General features: G+C 45.5%; 1 protein-coding gene across 6 annotated transcripts in view; it reads left to right on the top strand.

Moving 5' to 3' along the window:
- The window catches only part of MYO1C (myosin IC), a 55,928-nt gene that overhangs the window by 27,911 nt on the left and 3,008 nt on the right, over window positions 1–25,009 (top strand). For 5 of the 6 annotated variants that reach the window (XM_051809717.1, XM_051809723.1, XM_051809721.1 and 2 more), the window contains exons 2-31: window positions 7,254–7,409; window positions 8,007–8,122; window positions 11,126–11,324; window positions 12,210–12,290; window positions 13,038–13,217; window positions 13,421–13,519; window positions 13,753–13,866; window positions 14,411–14,482; window positions 14,748–14,867; window positions 15,081–15,163; window positions 15,684–15,789; window positions 15,909–15,989; window positions 16,377–16,468; window positions 17,108–17,202; window positions 17,370–17,416; window positions 17,705–17,785; window positions 17,956–18,061; window positions 18,565–18,682; window positions 18,902–19,015; window positions 19,191–19,267; window positions 19,421–19,489; window positions 19,732–19,816; window positions 20,009–20,168; window positions 20,872–20,955; window positions 22,525–22,618; window positions 22,727–22,782; window positions 23,244–23,379; window positions 23,969–24,039; window positions 24,444–24,541; window positions 24,790–24,889. In XM_051809717.1, coding sequence (XP_051665677.1) covers window positions 7,254–7,409; window positions 8,007–8,122; window positions 11,126–11,324; window positions 12,210–12,290; window positions 13,038–13,217; window positions 13,421–13,519; window positions 13,753–13,866; window positions 14,411–14,482; window positions 14,748–14,867; window positions 15,081–15,163; window positions 15,684–15,789; window positions 15,909–15,989; window positions 16,377–16,468; window positions 17,108–17,202; window positions 17,370–17,416; window positions 17,705–17,785; window positions 17,956–18,061; window positions 18,565–18,682; window positions 18,902–19,015; window positions 19,191–19,267; window positions 19,421–19,489; window positions 19,732–19,816; window positions 20,009–20,168; window positions 20,872–20,955; window positions 22,525–22,618; window positions 22,727–22,782; window positions 23,244–23,379; window positions 23,969–24,039; window positions 24,444–24,541; window positions 24,790–24,889 — 3,090 coding nt within the window. Of the gene's footprint in view, window positions 1–7,253; window positions 7,410–8,006; window positions 8,127–11,125; window positions 11,325–12,209; window positions 12,291–13,037; window positions 13,218–13,420; window positions 13,520–13,752; window positions 13,867–14,410; window positions 14,483–14,747; window positions 14,868–15,080; window positions 15,164–15,683; window positions 15,790–15,908; window positions 15,990–16,376; window positions 16,469–17,107; window positions 17,203–17,369; window positions 17,417–17,704; window positions 17,786–17,955; window positions 18,062–18,564; window positions 18,683–18,901; window positions 19,016–19,190; window positions 19,268–19,420; window positions 19,490–19,731; window positions 19,817–20,008; window positions 20,169–20,871; window positions 20,956–22,524; window positions 22,619–22,726; window positions 22,783–23,243; window positions 23,380–23,968; window positions 24,040–24,443; window positions 24,542–24,789; window positions 24,890–25,009 lie in introns of all 6 variants that reach the window. The other variant, XM_051809724.1, reaches the window with a different exon arrangement.

Raw genomic sequence — 25,009 nt, 5'->3', positions numbered from 1 at the left:
AAGCTGCTGTGGGATGCACAGGCCTGTGGTCACAGGTAGTACTGCCAAGCAAACTGTCAGCAGCAGCATCTTGTAACCAGCAGCAGCTTGTGTTCTCTGCTCAGGAGCAAAAATGTCAGCTCCCTAAATATAGAAATTCAGTGTATTTACTTTTCCAGCCCCGGTGATCTTTCTGGTTTGCCCTCATTCATTTTTCGTACTGCTGTTTTATATTTAGCCTGTTGATTGAAATATCAACCTTTCCCCTCTTAAACATTTTTCCTCTCCTTCAAATCAGTTCTTACAGCTACCTTTTCCTTTTCACTGCTAATTGCTTCTCTTCCTGCCTTTTACCCCTGCAAAGTAAAATGTAGAAAATATAATTATGTTATTAACATTGGACAAATGATATCACCTGCTTACCATGCATATCTCTGTGGCTTTGTTTTGTTTCTGGCCCATGATAATTTGCACTTTTAATTTCCACTGGAGCTCCTTAGATGGTTTCTTACTATTCTAAATCTTGCAGATGTCAAATGTCATTGATTAATGTATTGAGTCACAATTAATTACAGCAACATCTGCACCCACCATTGCTGTTTTTCTAAAGATTAAATTTTGCATTCACAGTTGTAACTCCTCACATCCTACCTGCATTTGATAAATACTTAAAATGATTCCCACAATGTGATCCATTGCTCATATTTCCTATTCTGCTTTGCATTTAGGGTGAGAGATTAAATGACTCTGTAGGTTGGAAAGTGAGGGAGGCAGAACTTTAACTCTGAGGTAGTTTGCTATTGAGGATATAACAAATCTTTGTGAGAGCAGAATAAACTGGCTTCCCCTGTATTTCCAATTATTTTAGGGTTTAAAGTGTTTCAATTTGTCCCTACTTAAAATATGGAGGACTTCAAAATAATTACAAGAATTAGTCAAGGATGTAGCATTTCTATTTCTTTAATACAATTTTCGAATGGTGTATCCCGTAGTTAAATCCTTCCAGCATCTGGTTTAGGATGGGAAGGGAAGTATCAGGGAGGGAGAACCAGGTTCTGAGCATGGCAAGTGCTCCCTGACTCCAGACATTCCATTGTTGGTGATGTATTGCTCTAAAACAAGCAAAACTAAAATGTTATTCTGCTATAAATGGTCCTTGAGTGGCAGCTGCTGACATGGTAACTTTTTTTGCAAGTTAAAGTTGTTTCCTTTAACTCTGCTGGTCTGTGTTATCAGAGTCATTACCTGGTTTTGATCCCAATCCCTCTGACAGTTCTGATTTTCTCAGGCTGTCTTTTGGGAAATCAGTTAAAAAGCAAAATAAAACATTTTTCCGACTAAACAAGCCAAACATGTGTCATATAAATAATTAGCTCAGCTCAGGTGGCTTCAGAACGGGCAGACAAATCCATGGGGTTGGTTGCAGAGGATTTTTATGGGAGAACCGGAGCTGCCTATCTGGGAACCTTCTTTCCCACCCAGCTGTTGACTAACAGAGTTGGTTGTGTCCAAAATGTGCAGCTGATTTTCAGTGTGGCAGGAGGAAGGAGGGTCCTAAGTGGCTGCACTTCAGTCTGTCAGGGATTCGCTGGCAGACAAGTGCTTGACTAAGATCCCTTGGTTCCGGTCCACCTCCGTTGTTTTCATTATTGCTTTTTCCATGCAGAGGGAAAGGGGAGCTATCCCATTCTGCACCTCGGGAATTGAGGCCCTGGATAAAACAGTTGATTTCTGTCTGCTCTGCTGTCTAGCCCAGGCCGTGTCCAAACCCTTTCCCGGACTGTAAAGTGGAGTAGAAATCAAAGGAATTTTCTTTCCTTCCTGCAGCTTTGGCATGACAGTGAAGAATGTCAGACTATCCAGGAGACAAATGTTTTTTAACTGCCACCTCCCCACAAGGAGTTCGTTCTTGCTTCAGACTTGTATTGTCTTCCAGAATCTAATCTGAATTTCCCTTCCCACTCACATTTGGTTCTTGCCTGTTCTTCCGTTCCCGGCTTTGTAACTATTTCTGGAACCTGCAGATCAATCATCTTCCACTTGATACCAAGATAAAGGTGCCTCTTTCCATATGGCACCCGCTTCCTGTGGTTATTTAAGTGCAAGTCTCCTAAATGGATACAGTCTAACCTGTAAAAATACATTGCCAGAAGAAAATATTAAAAGATACATTTTTAGATGTTGAAGCAGAAATTCTGTTTACTTTGGGACTTTTCTTTCTAATTATGGAGTTTCCCTGCTCCATCCAAAACCATTCACTCTGAGAACTCCAGGTGTTTTCATGTGCATCACTCATGGATGCTCCAGGAAGGAGAGGGAGTTGCTGATGCTCCAGGTGCTGCCTGTTCTCTCAGTGGTCAGCAGCACTTGTGTGTCTGGAATTGCTGTGCCAACATGGACTACCCAGGTACCCCTCTGGGAATGAGTCCTTCTTATACCCACTGAGCTGGATGTTCCATGGCCATGGACCAGCTGATGGACAAAGCCAGGGGGAACTTCTTGCTCTGTTCACATCAGCCCTGAAGCCCTGTGCTCATGGCAGAGTTACCCTCCATCTTCCAGCACACAAGAAAATTTCCCCGGTGTCCTCAGGCTGGCTGACTCGGATACTTGGGATTTTGTTGTGCAGAGCAAAAGGTCCTGTTTTTCATTGTTGAGGTGTATGAGCTCTCCAAGTCCTAAGCAGAGGAAAAACTTTATCATACTTTGGCATTTAGTTTAAAAGAAAAATATGTGTTTACACCTCCACAATACCATGTCAGCGATTTACTAGTTCAGTTTAGGAAACTCTTTGGTACAGTCTTGAGTGGTTTTGTAGTCCCAGGAGCTCAAAGGTATTTTCTGGTCTTGTTGACTCTTGTATGAATACAAAGAAAGGCTGGAACCTCAGCCAATGTAAACCTGGCTCTGCAGGCTGCATTCAGCAGCACCAATTTACACCAGCGGAAAGTCTTTCCCAAAATTTAATCACAGGGAGGGAAGAGGCATGTGGAAGTAGTACCGTGCTGGTAATTGCACTGGCCTGGTCCCCACCATTCGGGAGTGACGGCTTTTCCCTTTCTGGCCGGGAGCCACTGTTGTGCTGATGGCTCTGGAGAAGAGATTAAAAGCAAAGAGTGGGTTAAAATAGTGTGGGAATGAGTCCCTTGAAACGGTACCATGGGGTGGGTTTGAGAAATGTGGTGGCAAGAGTCAGCTTGTGCACTCTCGGGTAGGAGTGACCAGCAGGACAGCGGGTTTAGTGCGGGATGAAAGGCGAGTTTGAGGGAAGGCACGGGCACTCCTAAGCCCACAGGCACCAAGATCACATGGAGATTGCTCAGATTTTTGCAATTCACTGTTTGCAGCCTGTGCTGGGTGTGGCATTAGCACTGTGTATCCATCCTGCAATGCTTAGGATACTCAGCCTGGGCCTCCTTTTGATCCCTTTAGTCCGGGCTCAGCTGCACATGGTGGAGCTGACCTAGATAACTTACTGCCAGTGGGCACCTATGCTCCCTTTCCTCCTTTCCCTGGGTCTGACACTCACCCAATCCCACTGTAAGGTGATTCAACTCACAGCTTGGACAGAAAACCACCAGCTTCTCTTTTCCTGGTCCTTGTTTTGCTGATTTAGTGAGTTGCATTAGTTTGGGTTAGAGGCAGGTCATTGGGTAAACTGGTGCCAGGGAGGCAGCAAAGCCCAGAGGAGGGGACATATTCAGTTTGGTGCTGAGCTCTAGGCTGCACCTGACCTACCTCTGAGGTGGTCGTTTCACAAGCACTGAAAGACAGCAAGAACTGGCCTTGCAGCTGAATTCTTGCTCATCCCTGACTCCACTGTGGTTCCCCATCACCATATCTGTGGCCACTGCGAGCGATTACATGTGGAACCAGTGTGGGAAAATGACCTGAATTAAAGCAATTAAAAAAAAAAATCAATCTGAGTTAGTTTTAATGCCTGTCAGATTTCCAGTCTATCTTATTGCACAAGCCAAAGGGTGCAGCTGCACAGAGGGCAGGAGGGATGGTCCCTCTGCCTGTTCTCACTGTCACGAGGGCTCGTCCACCACTGCACTCTCGTAGCAGCTTCCAGAAAACTGATTTTCACAAGGAAGGGTCTAATCAGACCCTCACAATCTGTGTTCTTGTAATTATCTGGAATACATACCCCTGCCACAGGGCTTTTGGAGTTGTCCAAGCTGATCTCTTGCCTAGTACGGGGCAGAGGATGTTGTAAGGGAACTGTACGTCAGCCGGGGGAGGTTTGGCACAGAGAAATCTCCAGGGGAGCCAGTGCTGTCCATAGGCAAACTGCTTTAATGGTTAATTAGCCCCACTGTAACAAATTTAACTCCCCAGACTGGGTTTTCTAGCACTGATTTACAGCCACCATATTTGGTGTCTGCCTGCTAACAGAAAATAACTAACATTTTAGTTATTTTAATTTATTCGGTGCCTTACTGTCACACTCATCATTCAGTAGGAACATATGGTCATCACTGTGATTATTTTTTCCTAACTAGTGTCTTCTTTCCCTGCTTCCTTCCTTCTGCATTACTGTTCTGTTTCCATTTTGCAAAAAGGATTTATTTACACCTCCTTTTACATTGCATCTGTTGAAGTTATTGGCAGTCAAACAGTTAACACTGACATTTGAAGCTGGTGCTAGACTTGGACATATGCAATAAAGCAAATGAGCAAATGCTGGCACTGAGAAGTGCCTATTGCTCAGCTGTGGGTTATGGCTGATGTTTATATTTGCGTTGAACTTGGGCTTGGGAGGGTACAACACTGAGTAAAGTTTATATTCTGGAGAATCTGACTGCAGCACGTCCCCCGATGGATAACCTGGTCACATTTAATTACTGCTCAAAAGTTGCATTTAGTTGTGTTGTTTTTGGGGGAAGGAGGGGTCGGTGTGTTTTTTTTTTTCTAACAGACTGAAAGAAAACTTGAGGTAGTTATTTTGTTCTCACAGAGAGAGTTGGATTTGAATGGGAAGACAAAAGCGTGGAGGAAACCGAAGCTACTTGGCCTTAAATGCCTGTCCCAGGGGAGGCGGCGGGAGCGCAGCTCTGTGTGTTGTCAGTGGGGTGGGTTGGCTCTTCCCTCGCCTGGATGTGGACAGCTGGGATCAGTTTGTCCTGGGCTGAGGGAGTGGCTGATGAAAGAGCTGCTGAAACTGCTAAGTGACGTTTTCTGTGAAAGTCTTTAGGATTATATAAACTTGGATTAACTGTGCGAGGGTGGAAGTTTCTCCTCAGTCGTTTTTGAGGCAGCTGTGTTTTAAGGCTGTAGTTATAAACTTACCCACTTGAAAAGTAGTTATTTTCTTTTGGTTTTGCCTTTGTTCCCATTACCTTGTCCAAAACTTGCTCCAGGGCTGCACCACTCTGGCAGAAGAATTCTAATTTCTAGGCAGAGTTTATTTGTATGTTTATCTCTTTTTCTTTTGCCAGTGTTATCCTTTGTCTCACTACCTTCCTTCTCCAGGGGTTATCCTTTTTCTCTTCACCTTGGCTAAGAGGGTAGAAGAAAACAACAGAGCATTTTGCTGAAGGTGTGGAGGAATTAGCTTGGAAAATTTGGGGCATTTTAGAAAGATTACTTGATGACAGTATCTGTGAATCCCTCCCAGACTGGGTCTTTCCAAGCTTAGAACTCAGGCCTTCCAGACCATGAGACTAATTGGAAAAAAGAAAAGAGGAAATCAAATGATGTTTCTTTGTGGTATTTGAGCCATTAGAGTGGATCTGGATTTGAGATTTCCAGAAGGAACTAATTTTCCTATCTGAAAACTGCTGGTTTCATGCAATCACTTCTGCCCAGGCACTGGACTTGTGAGGAGGAAGCCAGTTAGTACTTGTAGAAATAGGCAAAACTGCATTTACCAGTCATTTACCAAATCAAAAACATCTTTTACCAATAAATGATTGGTAAGTCAAAACAACTGCAGGCTGAGGGAATTTACACCCATTTAGAGCCAAATTTGTACTTCAGCAGCTCTTGCCTTTATTACTGTTTAACAAAACTTCAGGTAAATTTTCTTCTGACCAAGGCTGGTTTTGGTTTTTTTCCCTGCACACCATCAGTCCCTGTACTCTGACCACTGTCATATCTTGAGAAGGAGAGGAGAGAAGAAAACCAGGCAATGTGAATCAGCAAAAGTCCCCTACATCATTGTGTAGGGTTTTGGGGCTGGACAACACTGTTGAGGGTCCAGCATTCCCAGTTCGTGATGCTGCTGCAGGAGAGGGTGTCCGTGTATTGCTCCTAGATGGGAACATCTGTGGTGTTTGTGCCAGCAATGGCAACATCCCAGAATATAACAACATTCTCTGCAATGCATTAGTGCTTTAGGGAGATCATTTAGGAGAAGGGTTGCTTGCTGTGAGGAGTTTGCAAAGTAGGAAGGATTTCAGAGTATGATAAGGAAATGCAGACAGGTGTGAGGCAAATGGTTCAACACGTTGTATCTCCTGTCTCTGGTTTCTGTGGTGTCTCTCATCTTGAACGCCTTGTACATCATCCCTCTGTCGTGTAGAGATTTTCCGGGCAAGCAGCAACTGAGTCACCACTCGGTGCACATTTCCCCTCCCTGTTTTAGTACGTGAGGCTGAGTGAAGTCAGAAGTCAGCAGACGAGTGTTTTCCAAAGATGGTTGTGTCTGAACCCACATCACATCAAAAATGTAACCTTTAAAAGAAGGTCAGGGAATAGAAGTTGCTTGATGTGTGTTAGTGTCACAGTCTAAATTCAGTGGCGTGGGACGCAGAAATGCCCATTTCTCCTTTCTTCTAAATTTTCGCCAAATTTTCCCATTGGTTGTCTTGTAACAGCTTTTAAATTGGTCAGCAATGTGAAGCTGTTTGCTTGTGAGATGAATCACCATTAGTCATAAAAGATTCCGTACCTCGAAACAGCTTCCCGTTGTGAAATGAGATAAGAGAGGTGGAGAGAACACATTTCAGTCCCACTCCTGCTACAGGATGCCTGGGAAAGGAAATCCAAGATTTATTCTCTTTATCAAATGCTTGTTTGATTGATTGATTGATTGGAAAGTTATTGGAAATCTAGCAGTAACTTTTCCCTCATGCTGTCTTGTCTTCCATCAAAGCAGTTGGTGTAAGCCAAGCGATCAGGTGTTGGTACACACCGAGTAGCGTTTTCAACAGTAGCAGTGGGATTGTTCTCATATCCATGGCTGTCCATGGATAATTGTGGTTCTTGTGGATGGGGAGAGCTGCTTGAAAACCACAGGTATCCCAACCTTCCTCTGCTCTTGGCTGCAGGGATTAGGAGCTAACGGCATCCGGCTGACCATGGAGAGCGCTCTGACTGCCCGGGACCGTGTTGGGGTGCAGGATTTTGTCCTGCTGGAGAACTTCACCAGCGAGGCAGCATTCATTGAAAACCTGCGGAAACGCTTCAAGGAGAACCTGATCTATGTGAGTGGCAGTGACAGACACCAGAGTGTTCATCGCTGACCTGAATGTGGGTGTTTGGTGCAGAAGACATACCCAGCTCTGCTCTGCGGTTGGCTTTGGAGGTGGTGGTGTCAACTTTCACAGACCATTGCTTGTGTCAGAGCTAGTCTGGGATACTGTCATGTTGACAGATGTAGGGACTCCCTGCAGTGCTCCCGTTGAGGTCTGCTGGCATTTACAGATTTTGCCAGCACTGAAAATCCGATTTTCACCACGTTCTTCCACGTCATGAATTCACTCACTTCCAGCAACCCCAGACTTGAACTTGATCCTAAATGTATATCAGAAACAATCCAATATTCTTGCTGTTAGAAGCACTAAACCCGTTTGCAGGTGCTGTTTATCCAGCAAGGGTCCAGCAAGGATAACATGTCTGGCATAACTCCAGCAGTGTCACTCTCACAGCACTAAGAGATCACTGCCTCAGCACCCTTGGCCTGTTTGGAAGCTCCTCAGGAGCATCCCCAGGGCAGGCACTTGGCCTTCAGAGAAGTCTGAGCTCTCAGACTCTGCTGCCAGACTGTCTGTAACCTCCCTGCTTTTTGTTCTCTTTTCCAGACCTACATCGGCTCCGTTCTGGTGTCTGTGAATCCGTACAAGGAACTGGAGATCTACAGCAAGCAGAACATGGAGCGGTACCGCGGCGTCAGCTTCTATGAAGTTTCTCCTCACCTGTGAGTGAGTGGCCTGTGGGTAACAGAGCAGTTTTGTGCCATTCCCACGCAGGTGTGAGCAGCAGTGACGTGTGAAAACAAGCAAATAGGACTTTTCCTTGCGCTGAAAATCCTAGGGATATAAAGGACCCTCCAGAGGGTGTGGTGTGGGGCTCTTTCTATTCCTGTTCCTGTCTCCAAAGAGGATGAGTTGCCTTTGCAAGAGCAGTATTTGGAAAGGGAGTCAGTTCCTTCCTGGCAGGACAGGAGTTCATTGTTCCAGGGTTACTTGGGGTCTCCGTGTCCGGGCCGTGAGTTTCCCCAGCACAGGGCTAACCAGGGGAAAGAGTGTGTCTGTTGTGTGTGGGTTTCTTTCCTACCTCTGCTGGTACTGCCTGACCAATATTTATCTGGTATTTCCCTTGTTGCTAAGATACCGTCAGCCTGTTGGAACAAGGAATGTATTTATTTACATGGTCTGGCCTGGTGAGTGTTCCCAATTTCCCATTTGAAAAAAAAAGAAAAAAAATTTGAGGTTTAAAGTTATTTTTGAAAGCATTTGAATTTTTTTGTCAGACTGAATGGCTGAGAGCTGAGGCCACATGGCTTCAGAATGTTTTCTTTCAGGACCAAGGGCCAAATTCGGAGCACCTCTTGGAGGGGTTTTTATGTTGTATTCTGGTTTGGGGTTTTTTTTAAGAGGTCTTGGAAGAGTAAATGATATTTTTTTTGAGTGAACTATTTGGGTTGTTTCTTATTGCTGGCACGTAGCCCAGGAGAGTAAACAAAACAGAATGCGCTGCAATCACAGAGAGGGGGAGAAACACCATTACTTGGGAAAGTCTAAACACTTGAGGTTGTATTTTTTTATGGTAAAAATGTGATTTTTATTGTGTGAACCTACGTGGGGGAAAATTAAACCTGAAAAAACCCTGCATTCAAACCTCCTCAGTTCTCCCCTTGGTGTAGATGTTCCACTTTGGCCAGGGTGTTCTTGAAGGGCTTCTGTGTCCTTAGATGAGAGTTTTGGGACTCTCTGGAAAATCCTTGGGACTGTGGCTCCTTTTTTCTGTGTGCAGTAGGTGCAGGACTGAGGATGATGGCAATGCTCATGGATTGAAGCATTAAGCAGATGTGCTTTAATTCCTATATGTGCTACACTTAAATCACAGGGCAGCTGATTATTTCTTAGGCTGTTCTCTTTTCTTTTAACTAGTCCTGTAAGAAGTTGTAAAACATGCAGCTCATAAGTAAACCCTGGAGAACTGTAGTGCTGGATACCACTGCTGCTCCCACTGGGAAAACAGTGTTTTTCTTAACTGTTTTTACCCTTCCATTAAACCCCATTGCATTATTTATTTCCATTGCATTATCTGATGATGTATGCATTTAAAATTACTCTGAGGAGCATCGAAATGCCCTGTCTGCAGTGTGGTGCTCTGAGCTTTTCCTTTTACAGTAATTCAGGTGTCTTTTTTCCCTCTTTCTCCTCATTTAAACTGATTCTAGAAAGCCAGAATTCTTCAAGATGTCTGTTCCAGTGTCAAACTAGTTTAAGTCTAGGCCTGAGCTGTGGGTTCTCTGGGAAGTGCGTCACGTTCAGAGGAGGAAAGTTATCCCTATGGGCTTGGAACACAGCACACTTCCCAGGGATCTGTCACATCCTGTCCTCTTTATGGCCTGCCAGGGGGTTTGGAGATGGGGGCTGCAAATGGGACCATAAACATCTTTAACTGAAGTGATTCTGTGTGTGCTGTGCGTGACTGCTGGAGCTCACAGTGCCATAAACCACCCAATAAAGGCACGCAGTCTAGAGGCAGTTCTTCAAATTTAAATTAAATTTACATTTATTCAGCTGTTTGCAAAATGCTCCAGAGGCAGGGTTTGGATGGGAGGAGAAGGACGTGATGTGTTCAGTGGGGTAAGTGTGGAGTTGTGTTGCTAGGTAGCTCATTGGTGTTGCCTTAGCACCAAGTATTAATAGACCTGAGAAGGCCACGGCTGTTATTTTGCTGTGATTATTTCTAATTAATTGCACAGCATGAGAGGTAAAGAAAAAAAAGAGGAAAATTAAAAAAAAGCAAAGCTAGCAGAAGGTTGTCAAGCGTATGAAGACAGGATATCTGCTTGATCACCACATGTAAGACAGCTGAAAATATTGTTATGGAGGTTGTCTAGACGAGTTGTGAAGGGCTGATGCTTCTCTTTTACTCTCTCCCATTGTCCTTTCCCTCTCCCTCTATGAGCAGTTGCCACCATTGTCACTCATCCTCCTGCTCTCTGGTGTTCTAAGAGTGTGTATAACTGTGTAACTCTTGGCATGAAATCCTGTCTGGTCTGTGATGGGCAGGAAAAGAGAAGGGAAGGAAAAAGCAGCAAAGAGGAAGCAGGGACAGGGCCAGAGCTGGCTTGTGCAGGCAGGAGGTGTTTTGGGCAGTGCTTGGCCTAAGGTGAAGGGTAGCTTAACCTGCAGGATGCTCCTTAGTCTGTGCTGGCTCATCCAACTCTTCCTACCATCCAAGGGAAGCTGTGAGAGGTTGGGCTACTCTGGAGCCACATTACAGGATCCACCCAAATAGCAAAGTGCAGCTGTGGCCACCTGAGTGTGTCATCACCGAAAAGATAAGCAAGAATAAACACCACTGGGCAACAAGGTGTTTCCTGAATGTTAAGCTTTTTTGTCCTGGGGGACCAATGCTGAGAGATCGTGTATATTTAGAAAAGTTGATCTGCACCATTTAGTCAACTTCTGCAGAAACTTTTGTCAGTTTCTGAAGGAATTTGGTAATTTGTGCTGTCACCTTGCAGAAACTGGGCTCAGTGGTTAAGTTGTGAAAGGAGTGATCTCCTGTGTCTTCACCAGTGTGAAGGAGCAATATGGTCTCACCCAGCCCATGGACTGGGGCAGATGCTTCTTTTGGGGTGTGTCTGCCCGGAGTTCTCAGGGTGGGATAATCCTCTCTGAGGGGTCTCTGCCCTTCACCCGAGGAGCCACACCAATGCCTGGCTGTCCTTGTCCCGCAGCTACGCGATTGCAGACAACTCCTACCGCTCCCTGCGCACGGAGAGGAAGGATCAGTGCATCCTGATCTCCGGGGAGAGCGGGGCTGGCAAGACAGAGGCCACCAAGAAGATCCTGCAGTACTACGCCGTGACCTGCCCCGCCAGCCAGCAGGTCGAGACCGTGAAGGACCGACTGCTCCAGTCCAACCCCGTCCTGGAGGTGACTCCCACGGGAACCTGGCGCTGAGTCACAGCAGTGACACATTTTCCAGCTGAGGGGGTGGTGGAGGTGGGACCCCACGGGACATGACAGAGCGGAGAGCGTGTCCTGGGAGCGCTGGCTCATGGTGTGTGGGCAGATCATCTGCTCTGCACACCGGGGAATCCCGCTCTGATTCCAAGCCAAAGGAATGGCTGGCTGCTGCTGAGCTCGCTTGGCCCTTTCCACTCCACTGGGAGGAATTCTGGCATGGCTGGGGCTGCAGGGAGAGAGGGGAGTTTGGAGTGGGAAGAGCTCTGGTTCACTGGGTTAGTCTGCAAAGGCAGGAAGGGGCACACTGCAGTGGGCAGCGGATAAATGCGTTTGTGGGTTCATTTTCTGGTGCTGTGGTGTCCTCTAGTGTCCAGCCCCAGCTGTCTGTGTAGTGCCCGGTGATATTCCTGCTCCATGCTCAGCTGGGTGCTGTATCCTGGGAAAGGTGTGCTCCCAGGAGCAGGGAGAACCCGGCAGGCCCTGTCCTGTTGGGATAGAGCCTGTTGTCAGTGGAGCAGCAGGTGGCTGTAACAAATGGCTGTGAGGAAAGAGGAACCTTTGAAAAGACTGTCAGACATGACATATGTTGTCAACAGTGGACCAGCATTAAAATAAGCTTTGCTGAGGGGATGGAAGTATTTTCAGAGGATGTTCCATCTGCAGTGCTCGCACTGGGTATAAAGATCAGCCTTAGAATTTGGGGAGCAATCTGCTTCCTTCTTGTTTTTCTTTGCAGAAAGGAAAATCCTGGGCTTTAGTGGCTGTAAACAAATAACTGGCAGCTTCACCAAAGTGTTTATAAATAATCTTATTTGGTACTTATTTATTTCTCTCTAATCATTTTCATTTCAGGCCTTCGGAAATGCAAAAACCCTTCGAAACGACAACTCCAGTCGATTTGGGAAATACATGGATGTGCAGTTTGATTACAGGGTAACTAGAAATCTGTTTTGTGCCTTGGAAGCTGTGCCAGTCATAGCAGTTCTCTGTTGCCTGTGTGTTCTTGTACTGATGTGTGTGTGTAGCAATTGTTTTGCATTTCCTTGATGACAATGTGAGCAGAGTCTGTGGTAGCAAAGTTTGCTTCCAGTGGGTTTATAGTACTCACTCTCCTTTCTTTCTTCCCTTATTTCTCTACATAAGGAGACAGTGAGATTAAATCCTCTTATTCCTAGGGTATATGTGCACTGTGCAAATGGATACTCCCGAACTAAATCCACATAATCCAGCTGTGATCTGAAGATAATCTCTGTCCTGTGTAACTTTGCACAGGGTTTGTTTCCATTCTGATCCCTGGTGTCCCACACTGCAGGATCTGAGGAGCTCAGCATTGCCATCCTGCAGTCCTTTAAACATCTCAGGATACAATCCCTTACAGTTTTGTGAATACCTTCTGAGAAGGAATTTTACACAAGACAACATGCCATTCAGCATGTTCTGTGGCCAGGATTGGTGTTACACCATGTCATTGTCACTCAATAGCTCATTTTGCATGCACTTGAGCACCCAAATCACCGTGCTGGAGCTGAAATAGAGCTTGTGATCCAAAATGACAGATGATTTTCTGTGTTTTTATGGGCTTTTGTTTCAGATCCTGTTTGTCTTTGAATAGACAACCAAGAAGCAGAAACATTTTCCTTTATGTTGATGAACTGTTTCAATGTACCTGGTTTGATTTAGGGGGCTCCTGTCGGGGGCCACATCTTGAACTACCTCCTGGAGAAATCCCGAGTTGTGCACCAGAATCACGGCGAGAGGAACTTCCACATTTTCTACCAGCTGCTAGAGGGAGGAGAGGAGGACTTGCTGCGGAGGCTGGGCCTCGAGAAGAACCCACAGCAGTATCATTATTTAGTAAAGGTGAGCATTAACCAGTAATTCTTATATTTTTATATTATAGAACCAAGATATTCTCGGTTGATTTTGTCGTTTCTTTCCCTCACTTCAGAAATAACTCTGAGATGACTGCTGTTAAAAAGAAACGTATAACAGAAGTGCATTGAGCATGGATAATGTATCTTTGACAGTTATTTATTTATTTGTGTCAAACTGTGTCTTTTTAGGGTCACTGTGCAAGGGTCAGCTCCATAAATGACAAAAATGAGTGGAAGATCATGAGAAGAGCCCTGTCCATTATTGGCTTCAGTGACAGTGAGGTGGAGGTGAGGCATGTGTGGAAGCACAGCTGATTTTCCTGCTTTTAAAGAATTTTTCTGCTTTGACTTGGGATTTCTGATTGCAATCAAATGAGAGTGAATCAATTCAGAGTGAATGTATTCTCTACCGAAATCCTGAAAAAGATACAAAATGTTCTTGTGAAATGTTAATTAACATAAAAACCTCACTGTGTGTTCGTTTCATCATCCTGACTTTCTGCCTCTTGCTTCCATCCCAGGATTTGCTGAGCATTGTGGCCAGCGTTCTGCACATGGGGAATGTGCAGTTTGCTGTTGATGAGCAAGGAAATTCTCAGGTCACTACAGAGAATCAGATTAAATACCTGGCTAGGGTGAGTATCACCAGTCAGGGAGATATTACAGGAAAGGTGAATTGTGGCAGTTTCCTTATTTTGAACTTGATACCATCATATAATTTTAGAATATGATTTAGAAGCTCTCATAAATTTTACTTTGGTTTGACCTAAATAAAATGCAAATATTATCATCAAAACCCTTTAATTGACATCCTCTCTCTTTACCACCTGATCCACCACTGCTTTGTGGTTTTCACCTTCAGGCAGAGAGATAGGAATAAGAATCTGGAGAAGAACTTTAAAGAAAAACCCACCTTTGTGGCTTTGCTTGGTCACTTCTTTGTGCCAGAACCATCAAGCCAATGTATTTGTTAGGTCATATCACTGCCAGAAAGGAGGGGATGTGTGGGAGAAAAGGGAGGGATTGATGCTGCAGAAGACTTGCAGTGTGAGTGGGAAACAAAGGGTTGGTTCACTGGACTGGGATTTTAGGAAGCAGCCTTTCTGATGTCTTAAAACTATTATTAGTAAGTGGAACATACTGCTTCAAAAATCAATTTAATATCCCATTGCTTTGCAGCTTCTAGCAGTGGAAGGCTCTGTTCTTCGGGATGCACTGACCCACAAGAAGATCATAGCAAAAGGGGAAGAGGTAAGAACAGGACCTGGGGATCTGGGAGGCACATGGAATTAACATGCCTTGAGCTCTCATACCAGAGCCCAACAGTCCCTTCTCACTTGTCAGAGGACTCAGTGCAGGAATCCCACAACCTGCTGGTGACTGTTCATCTGGGAGGCAGTGCCAGGAGCTGAGCCCAGGCGGGCTGTGGAGTGGCTGTTAATTAATAGTGATCCAGGGGAGTGGAATCTCTTGTTGGAGTGGATGTTGAATGGCTTTTGTCTGCTCCTGCCTGCAGCTGGTCAGTCCCCTGAACCTGGAGCAGGCGGCCTATGCCAGGGATGCCCTCGCCAAGGCTGTCTACGGACGCACCTTCTCCTGGCTGGTGAACAAGGTCAACAAGTCTCTGGCTTACAAGGCAAGTGAACCTTTTATTTCTTGATATCCAACCACTTGTGAAAGGAAATTCCAGATCTTTTAGCTGCAAAGCAGTAAATGCAAGTTCCAAGCCTTAGTGATTTATAAATTGTTTTCCAAATTAAGCGGTAAATGCTGGAACTAAATGGTCAAGATCTGGTGATGGATCGTAGCTGTGAGTACAAATCTACATTTATTTTTTTCTCTATTGCAGGACGAAAAGTTTCCAGGCTGGAGAAGTACAACAGTTCTAGGATTGCTTGACATCTATGGATTTGAGGTTTTCCAGCACAACAGGTTTGTTTCAATCAAAGTCTCTTGAGTTTTAAGTAAACTCTGCATGACTTCATTCATTACAGTGTTTCTCTACTTTGGGATTCAAGACCTTATTCCATCTCTGGTTCTCTTAATAAGAGAAAGAGGTGGAATTTAAACTTCAGGAAATCAGTTGGAAAACTGATAATCACAGGGACTCTAACACCTGGGGCATCCAGCTAATAATTAGCATTTACAACCAGGTCAGTCTGGAACCTCCCTGAGGGACAGCAATGAACAGACTCTCAAATTTGAAGTGTTATTAGTCACTTATTAAAATTTTCTGTGTTCCTCCATATTTCATGTTCCATCCTTCCTGTTGTTTTTCCCTCCTTCTGTAACCAAGTTTCACTAAATAATCAACTTACTATATTTATACAGCCAGTAAATAAACATTTCACAAAACCTCTTCCGTTTCTGTTGATTTACTATATTCATGCTGCTCCCACTGTTTCACTTGTGGTACAGTCTTAGTGATTGTTTTTCTGATTTTTGTTTGCAGCTTTGAGCAATTTTGTATTAATTATTGTAATGAAAAATTGCAGCAGCTCTTCATAGAGCTCACCTTAAAGTCAGAGCAAGAGGAATACGAGTCCGAAGGCATCGCGGTAAGAGCCAATGTCATCCCTTCACTCTCTCCTTCCCAGCACCTCCCCACTGAAATTTCCATGTGTTTTTCCAGCCTAGAATTGTTTTCACCCCCAAGTGTGATTTCTTGTCTTTGCAGTGGGAACCGGTTCAGTATTTCAATAACAAAATAATTTGTGATTTGGTGGAAGAGAAATTCAAAGGCATCATTTCTATTTTGGTGAGTCCAAAGCACCTTTTTAAATGAAAAGTTTGGGGCAGTGTAGTGGCAAACAAGGCCAAGAACATAGAAATAAAACAGTTTTATGTTAGGACTGTTGGAGCAGGTGGGGAGAGCAACAATACACTGAACAGTGACACTATGAAAAGCCATTGTATCACCTCCATGGACTCTGGGGAAAGCAGCTCCCAATCCAGGCAGTCTGGAAGGAGGGAAGTGTTTTCCTTCTCAGCTCAACAATTCTTCACTCCTTGAAATCAGAGCTGGTTACCTGTGGAAAGGCCAAAGGGCCAAACTGGGGTGGTGTTTCAGTGAGACAGAGTCAGGGCTGGTCTGGGTGCCCACAGACCCAGTCAGAAACCAGTCCTGGAACATGTCTGTTTGTAGGATGAAGAGTGTCTGAGACCTGGGGATGCCACAGATACAACATTCTTGGAGAAACTGGAGGAAACTGTGAAAAACCACCCTCATTTTCTCACGTGAGTGTTCCCACAGCTGAGGGCAGTTACACTGGTCAGATCCAAGTGTGTGAGAGAGCCCAGAGCTTTAGTTATTCCTAGAAAACATTGTGCTCATGGTGTGTAAAGTAGTAGCATCCTTGGTGTGCTGGGTCCCCCATAAAGGATGATCAAGTTTTCTTTTGCAGAGATTTGATTGTGATTTAAGATAATATAAAATAAGTTGGCAGTATTGACTGCCTGGCTCTTCTCAGGCCTGAGCTTCAAAATACAATAGGGGCAGCAAAACTCTCGTTACTGACTTGCCACTTCACCTTTCAGATTATTTACTTCAATTTTGGAGCTCCAAATGTCTTTTTATTGTGAACGTTCTGCTTATGCTCAGCTTAGAACCTGTACAGCATCTCATGTGCACGCAGAACCCCTCTGCAAGGAACACTGAAATGCACCCCTTTGAAATAAACATAAATACATTTAATAACATTTTTGTGATGTGCTGGTGGATAACTCTTGATTTACTTGTGGTCCTGAAAATCACCAAGTCAGATTCCATTCCCTGTCCCCCTTCCGTGTTCGCTCAGGGACTGAACATCACGGTGCTTTTTGAAGTGACTCTCCCAGATGTTTGTTTCTCATGGAGCTTTTTGACTTTCTCCCCAGGCACAAACTCGCTGACCAAAAGACACGGAAGTCCCTGGGGCGGGAGGAATTCCGGCTCTCGCACTACGCTGGGGACGTCACCTACAGCGTGGCAGGTGAGTCTGTGCATCACCTTCCTCCTTTTCTCCTCCTCCCATCCCCCGCCCTTTGAGTTAAAACAGCTCCACTGTGTAGTAAAGAAAAATCTAGGCACAGAATTTTTCCTGCCCTGAAGTTCCCAGGGAAGAGCAGTGGGAGCCTGAGTGGTTTCTTTTTCTTCCAGGTTTTCTAGATAAAAACAATGACCTTCTCTTCCGGAACCTGAAGGAGGTGAGTGTGGACAGAGGATGTTTCCAGCACCCTGCAGAATGAGCAGTTGGGTTTAAAATGGGATGGACCTGAGGGAAAAGATTCTTCTAGACTCCACCTGGAGAACATGTGTCCATAAGTCTGTGCTATGAAAAGAGCAGTTGAGGTGCCCAACGTTCATTTTATTATTAAACAGCAACACAAACCAAAAAACCTCAAACAAACCCAGTTTTTGTCCCATGTTTCTCTGGTGTGGTTCACTGAGGAATGGTCTGTACTTCATCTCTGAAAACCTGTCTCTCTCTGCAGACCATGTGCAACTCAGAGAACCCCATCATAAACCAGTGTTTCGACAGGACAGAGCTGACAGACAAAAAGAGACCTGAAACGGTAGGAACACGAGAGCTGAAGAGAAATGGGGCTGTTTCCTCTTTTTAAAGGCATGAGCTCCCTAACATGGTGATCCCAGTGAGAGCCCCTTGCATTCAAAGCTGGGAGCCCGAGTTTTGCAGTCACCAGCTCTAAGTCATTGCTTCATACATAGTTTTCTTTTCTCTTAGGCAGCAACTCAGTTCAAAAACAGCCTCTCCAAACTCATGGAAATCCTGATGTCCAAAGAACCCTCCTACATTCGTTGCATGAAACCCAACGATGCTAAACAGGCTGGTATGACCCTGGGGACTCTTCTTTGGCAGATGTAGAGTGCTAGATCCCAGTCAGTGAGGCACAGAAAGGAGCAGAAATGAAGTCCTGCAAGATTTGTTCATTTTGGGTCTGTGCCAGAGCTTCTCACAGGGAGGTGGTGGCAGTGCCAGCAGCCAGGAATTGGAATGGGAGCACTGGTCTTGGGTGAAGTAGGGTCATGGTTAAAGTAAAGAATTATTAATCTACATAAATGCCCTTTAATGACCTTTATTCTCCCTCATTTTTTGTTCCTGTGTGCATAGAACATCCTAAAGGAAAACTTTGTCTTGGAACTAAATATAAATTATTAAAAAGGGATGGGGGGAAGGCAGGAGACACAAAGTTATGTGGGAATTGCACTGCAAGGGTGGGTTAGAGGTTAAAGATGATTGTGTAAGACACAACAAGAGCTGAGCATTCCCCTTCTCCAGGTGAAGGGGCAGCCACACACTGATCCTGTTTCTCTATTTTCCTGCTCTCTCCAGATCGATTCGATGAAGTTCTTATCAGACACCAAGTGAAGTACCTGGGGCTGATGGAGAACCTCAGGGTGCGCAGGGCTGGGTTTGCATATCGAAGAAAATATGAAGTTTTCCTACAGAGGTAAAATTACCTTGGACTTCTTTCCACTGCTGCTGCCTCTCCCTGGTCTTCCTTCCACCAATGCCAAGGCTGGGGAGTCGTTCTCAACAGCACAGAGGCAGCCCTAAAACCTCACAGACCTATTTTCTAGAGGGGGCCTCTCCCCCTTCCCGTGGCCTCTGACCCTTCTTCTTGGATTGGAGTTCTCTCCCTGAGGTTTCTTCTCCTGCCAATTTGCAGGTACAAGTCGCTGTGTCCAGAAACGTGGCCCACGTGGGACGGGCGGCCCCACGACGGGGTGGCCGTGCTGGTGAAGCACCTTGGCTACAAACCAGAAGAATACAAAATGGGACGGTTAGTTCTTCTGTGTTCTTCATTTGAGGTTATAAATCATCAGGTGTCCATGTAATGGCTCTTTAATAAGGCTTCTCTACCCAGAGAGAGGGATTATGGAGCCCAAAGAGGACGCCAAGGGTAGAAAGCAAACTTCTCCAGCATGTTAAATGTAATTCTGCATTTCTGTTTGTAGAACAAAGATTTTTATCCGCTTTCCCAAGACCTTGTTTGCAACAGAAGATGCTCTGGAAGTGAGGAAGCAGAGTCTGGGTGAGACACTCACACTGCGGTAGCTGTCTCCTTTCTCATTGTTTTTTTTTGTTATTTGTTCAGGGAGGGATTTCTGTTTAAAAAGTTGAGTCTTTTTCTACCAAAACCTGCTTGGTCACAGTCACAAACTGCTGCTTTGTCTTTCAATTTCAGCAACAAAAATGCAGGCCACGTGGAGAGGTTTCTACCGCCGGAAGAAATTCCTGACCATGAAACGCTCAGGTACGAGAGACACAGAGAGAGAGACGTTTCCCCAGCAGTTCCATGTGCTGGTGCTTTTTACTGACATTTATCCAATGGTTCATATTGTTAAAAACTTACATTATATTCTTTTCCCTGTGCCACGCTGAAGGCTGTTTATTTCCAGGGCGGGCTTTCCTGAGCACTCTTCGGTGCCAGCTTTGTCTGGAGTCAGTGCTGGGATGAAGGACCTCACTTAGTGCAAAGTCTTTGTGTTTTTTTAGCCATAATCATCCAGTCCTGGTGGCGGGGGACCTTGGGACGCCGAAAAGCTGCCAAGAGGAAGTGGGCAGTGGAGACCATCAGGAGGTGTGTAAAGAATAGCCCAAACCCTCAAACATCACTTATTCCCTCATAATAAGATGCAAAAAATAAAGCTTTGTCACTACAGTATCTGGAGCTTTTTAAAAATAAATTACGACTATTAAACAAAGCCTAGAAAATTGGATTGAAAAGGACATCACTTTTCAAAGTTTCTAATAATATCTTCTTCCCCCTCAGGTTCATTAAAGGTTTCATTTACCGGAACCACCCTCGGTGCCCAGAGAACGAGTATTTCCTCGATTACATCCGCTACTCCTTCCTCATGAACCTCAAACGTAACCTGCCAAAAAATGTCTTGGATAAGTCCTGGCCAACTCCTCCCCCGTCTCTCTCTGAGGTAGGAATGGCTGCCCTGGGATCTGGGGGAGGGAAATGGCAATACTGGGAACCACAAGCCTGAGGGGACCCTCCTGCTCTGAGCAAGAGAACCAGGTTCCACACTGCACCAGCATCCCTGCTGGTGGAATTGATCCAGGGGTGTAATCACAGCACATCCATGAAATCATTAGTTGCAACACCATTTTCTGCTGGTTTTCTCACCCATTTCTGAAATTCTCTTCCATTTCTCTCTGGACAAATTCAGCTCCCTCTGGACAGTTAAATTGGTTGCACTGACAACGTCACTGCCTGTGAGAACATATTAAATGTCCTTCCTCTATTGCCATTATTATCCTGCCTCTGGCTGAATTGGTTTATCTGAAAAATATTGCAGAAAATCCCAGTTACCTTATCCAAAGGTCCTTGTTTGGATTGCAGGTACAGCTGGAAGGAAGGAAGGGCACAGCAGTGTAGAGTGGGGGGATCCTGGTATTTATTCCCCCTTCTAAAGCAGCTGGAGAACATCACAGGGCAAACTCTCATAGAAAGGCATAAAATAAACTAATTATTTAATTCTAAAAGCAACTCTAAGTCATGAAACAGATTTTAGCCCAGCACTGCATTCTCTGCAGTTGCTTCTCCTCTGCACTGTTGGGTTTGTCAGCAGCTCTGAGCTGTTTATTATAAATTTATTATCAATTCCTGTGTGATTTCCCCCTCAGGCGTCGCAGCTCCTGCGCCGGCTGTGCCTGCAGAACATGGTGTGGAGCTACTGCAAGAGGATCAGCCCCGAGTGGAAGCAGCAGGTATCCTTTAGGGTGTTTCCCAAACCACAGTGACATTCCCAAGAGCAGAACTCAGCATTGTTGACTGCAAGGAATGAAGGAGAGGAGCAGCTGGATGGGAGGGGCGGGGGAGGCACAGTGGGGATGTGGAGGGGCTCGTGAATCGCTGCATTCTGGGGTGGTGTTACAGCTCCACAGGAACACTGTCATTTATTTTCCCTTAGGTTAGAGACAAAGCACTAAAAGACTGGAATGTGTATGAAAGAAAACCCGTTCTATACGTATTTGAATACGTACTATTTAAACACTTTGTGTAGCCAAGCCCCTACATAATTTCTCTGCTGAAAGGCCCTGTTATTCTGCCCATGGAAGATAAAAATGTAAGAAGCTGCATTATTCTGCCTGTACCATGTAAAGTAGAGAGTAAGAGTGCTGCAGACACAAACCCAGTCATATTCCAAACAGAGAACTTACATGAACAGTTCCAGCTGCTGTTGCAACTGAAAAAATGATACTGAGATTTGATTGATCTTAATCATGGAACTGTAGGGGGAGGGAATTTTTATAAATATAAATTTTTATATTTTTATATTAAAAAAAGGCTCAGTAAAGAGGCAGAGAAGGAAATGTAGGCAACAAACCAGTGGGATGTAACTGTAATAGCTGCCATGAAGGTTTTTCATTGCACGGTGTCTCACCTTCTGAGGGCTGCAGTGCATTGACACCTGTAAGGAGAGGCTGTGTCTGAGCCCGTGATTAAGGACAGGGGATTAACACCAGCTCAGCAGAACACTTGCTTTCCCCCAGCAAACCAGACTCACTGATGATGAGGATCTTTTTATCCCCATTTTTCCCTGTAAATCGTCTCAGGTCCCTTGTCCTGTGTCACAGCACCCACAGCATTTGCCCCAAGAACAGCAGTGGGGTTTCCTGTTTCCCCAGTCACTGGGGTTGTTCTTGCTGTGCAGTGTGGGGTGACTGTCCTGGAACTCTGCCACCTCAGAGGGACTAAAGGCTTATGGTGACTAATCATCCAAACAGGAACTCCCAGGGCCATACGGTGCCTAATGGAATTGTGCTGTTTGTCAGGATAAGGTGGGGAATATTGAGCAGATCAGAGAAGGTGTTACACAGCACTGATAAGGACATGACTTTTGTCAGTGCTTCAAGTAAAGATACTGCAAGGCTTCAGGGGGAAAGAAAAGTAAGTCTTAAGCATTAAGAAACCCATAAGGGATAGAGCAGAAGAGCAAACTGTGCAGCTTAAGGGGAAGAGGTTGAGAGAAGCTCTGCAGTGGGAGAATTCTGAGACTTTTTAAACATGGGCATTATTAAAATCCAGAGACTATGTGTCATGTCCAGATAAATTCAAACAGGAAATAAAATATTTACTTAAGAAAGAGAAAGGAAAAAAGGGTGAGAGATGTATGGAATATTGATGTAATTTTGTGACTGGTATGATTCAGGAGGTCAGAACTAAATGACAATTGTTAATAAAACCAAAAAGGGAACATCTCTTTTAAGACAAATGTATCTTTTTAACAAGGAGAAATCTTAAACTAAACAAGAATTCATCTTTTGTCCTTGCAGTTGGAACAGAAAGTAATTGCCAGTGAGATTTTCAAGGGTAAAAAAGACAACTACCCTCAGAGCGTTCCCAGACTCTTCATCAACACTCGACTGGGTGAGTAGGTGTTGCCAAGTTTAACGGGAGGAAGGAAGGGGGGGATTCATCTACTCTTTCTTGCTAGAAATTTCTTTCTGACCCCCCACCTCTTTGGTTTTAATACAGGTAAGGAAGAGATACATAATAAAGTCCTTCAGGCTTTAGAAAACGAAGCACTTAAGGTGAGATATGTATCCCAATACTTTTGTCAAGCTTCTAGAGTCATTCAGCAGGAGAGATTAGATTTCTGAGGAAAGTACAGCAAGAACTTTACATTGTATTAAGCTTGTAATACTTTGGAGGATAGTCTGTGGGAAAAGCTGATGGCTCAGAAAGAGGAGATTTGGGCAATTTAATTGTGTCAGTTAAGAAGTGAAGGGGTTGCAGCTGGAGAGGAAGGGAGAAACCTGCAGAGACTGACCCTGGGGGTTTGCAGGCCCCCAGCCCTGACAGCTGCAGCCCCCATGGCACTGCTGGGAACTGCTCGGGGTCAGCAAGGAAGTTCTGCCCCAGGGAACGGGGCTCAAAAGAATGATCTCCTCCATTCCCAGCTTCCCAAGCTCTGGGCTGTTCCTCCTGGGCACTCTCTGGGCTGCAGGTGGTTCCCCAAGCTGTGTTTTGGCCCTGCTAACCCTTGTTTCAGTATGCAGTGCCTGTGGTCAAGTACGACCGGCGGGGGTACAAAGCCAGGCCGCGGCAGCTGCTGCTCACCCAGAGCGCTGCCATCGTCGTGGAGGAGTCCAGGATCAAACAGAGGATCGACTACACCAACCTCACAGGTGGGAATGGGCACGGAAACAGACCCCCTGCACTGCACTCAGTTCAGGAATGCTAATACAAGATCCAGTTTGTCTGTCCTGGACAAGAACAGAATCATCCGATCCTGGACAAGAACAGAATTGTCTGATCCTGACAAGCATTTCAAGTCTGTAATATCTTGAAATTGAGTTTTTCTGAAATTAAATTCCGTAAAATGTCACAGAAATTACTCAATTCATCTCCCCTAAGTAATTTCCCAGTTGCACTGCCCCAGCACAGGGGAGTTGCACCATTATTGCACAGCAGCTGCCTGGGACACTGCTGCAGCTTTTGGCACTCAAAATATCCATCAGGGACTTGATCCTTTTGGAGAGGGAACTTGGTCAGAGAGGGAAAACTGCCAAGTCTGGTGCAGTGTGGTCGTTATAGGCTTTGGCTGAAACCTCTCACTTCAGCCCCTTGCAGCCCCCTCAGCCTCTCTGCTGCCTTGTCAGTGCCCTCAGCTGTCGGGTCTCTGTGTGGGAACAGTTGCTGCATTCCTGGGAGAGGTGGTGGGACACTCCCAAGGTCCCAGCAGTGCTGGTGCCACATGGCCTCTCTCTCCCACAGGCATCTCCGTGAGCAGCCTGAGCGACAACTTGTTTGTGCTGCACGTGCACTGTGAGGACAACAAACAGAAGGTAGGGGGGCTCCTCCATCCCTCCTCCAGCCACCTCTGGGAAAGGTTTGAAAGGCACAGAGAACAGATCAGCTGGGAGGAGGGGAGGGCTCACACAGGTGACAGGGGTGTAACTGTGCCAGCTCTCAGGGCCCTTTCACTTCTATTTACTTGTGCTCACGGGTGGGGTTCCCCACTGGTGGTTCCCCAGCGGGGTCAGTGCTGTCCCTTGTCCCCATCAGTGGTACCTGGTGGATGAATTGACTGCCACAGGTGCAGTGTGACCCACTGAGAGCCTCACCAAGCCTGGTCCCCTTGGAGGATTGGTTTTCCTTTCTCACCTGTGACAGGAGATGGCTCTGTCCCTGTTCATTCCAGTGCAGTGACACCAAAGCCATGATCCTAAACCATGGTCTCTCCTCCCAGGGAGACGTTGTCCTGCAGAGTGACCACGTGATCGAGACCCTGACAAAAACAGCCATCCTGGCTGACAAAATCAACAATGTCAACATCAACCAGGGCAGGTGAGTGACACCAGGGCCCTCCCGGGGCCCCCCTTGGCTCTGCTTCAGCACTAAAGGGCTACAGGAACATTCCTTACCCCCTCAAAATGCACCAAATACACCTTAACTAAGGCTCCGTTTCCTTGAACATACAGATCTTTTGCAGCAAAGCACCAATACAAAGCAGCCACTTACCATTTTTTGTGTGCACTGAGCTCCTGGAGAGTCACACACACTCAGCAGAGCTGTTCTCACCTTTCTCTTCACAGCATAAAATTCACAGCGGGCCAAGGCAAAGAAGGGATCATCGACTTCATCTCGGGCTCAGAACTGCTCATAGCCAAAGCCAAGAACGGGCATCTAACAGTGGTGAGTAAGGGCTGGGCTTCACTTACACTGGATCCAAACCCGGATTTTGGCATGAAATCCTACCTGCACACATGGGACCTGTGCCATGTGATTTTCTTGCCAACTGCACTGCCCTGGTCT

This window comes from Manacus candei, unplaced genomic scaffold (genome assembly GCF_025592945.1).
Source record: "Manacus candei isolate 608988 ecotype Guabito, Panama unplaced genomic scaffold, ASM2559294v1 h1tg000076l, whole genome shotgun sequence".
NCBI classification, from domain to species: Eukaryota; Metazoa; Chordata; class Aves; order Passeriformes; family Pipridae; genus Manacus; species Manacus candei.
Note: the sequence above shows the minus strand (reverse complement) of the source record. Positions and strands in the feature narration are given on the sequence as shown.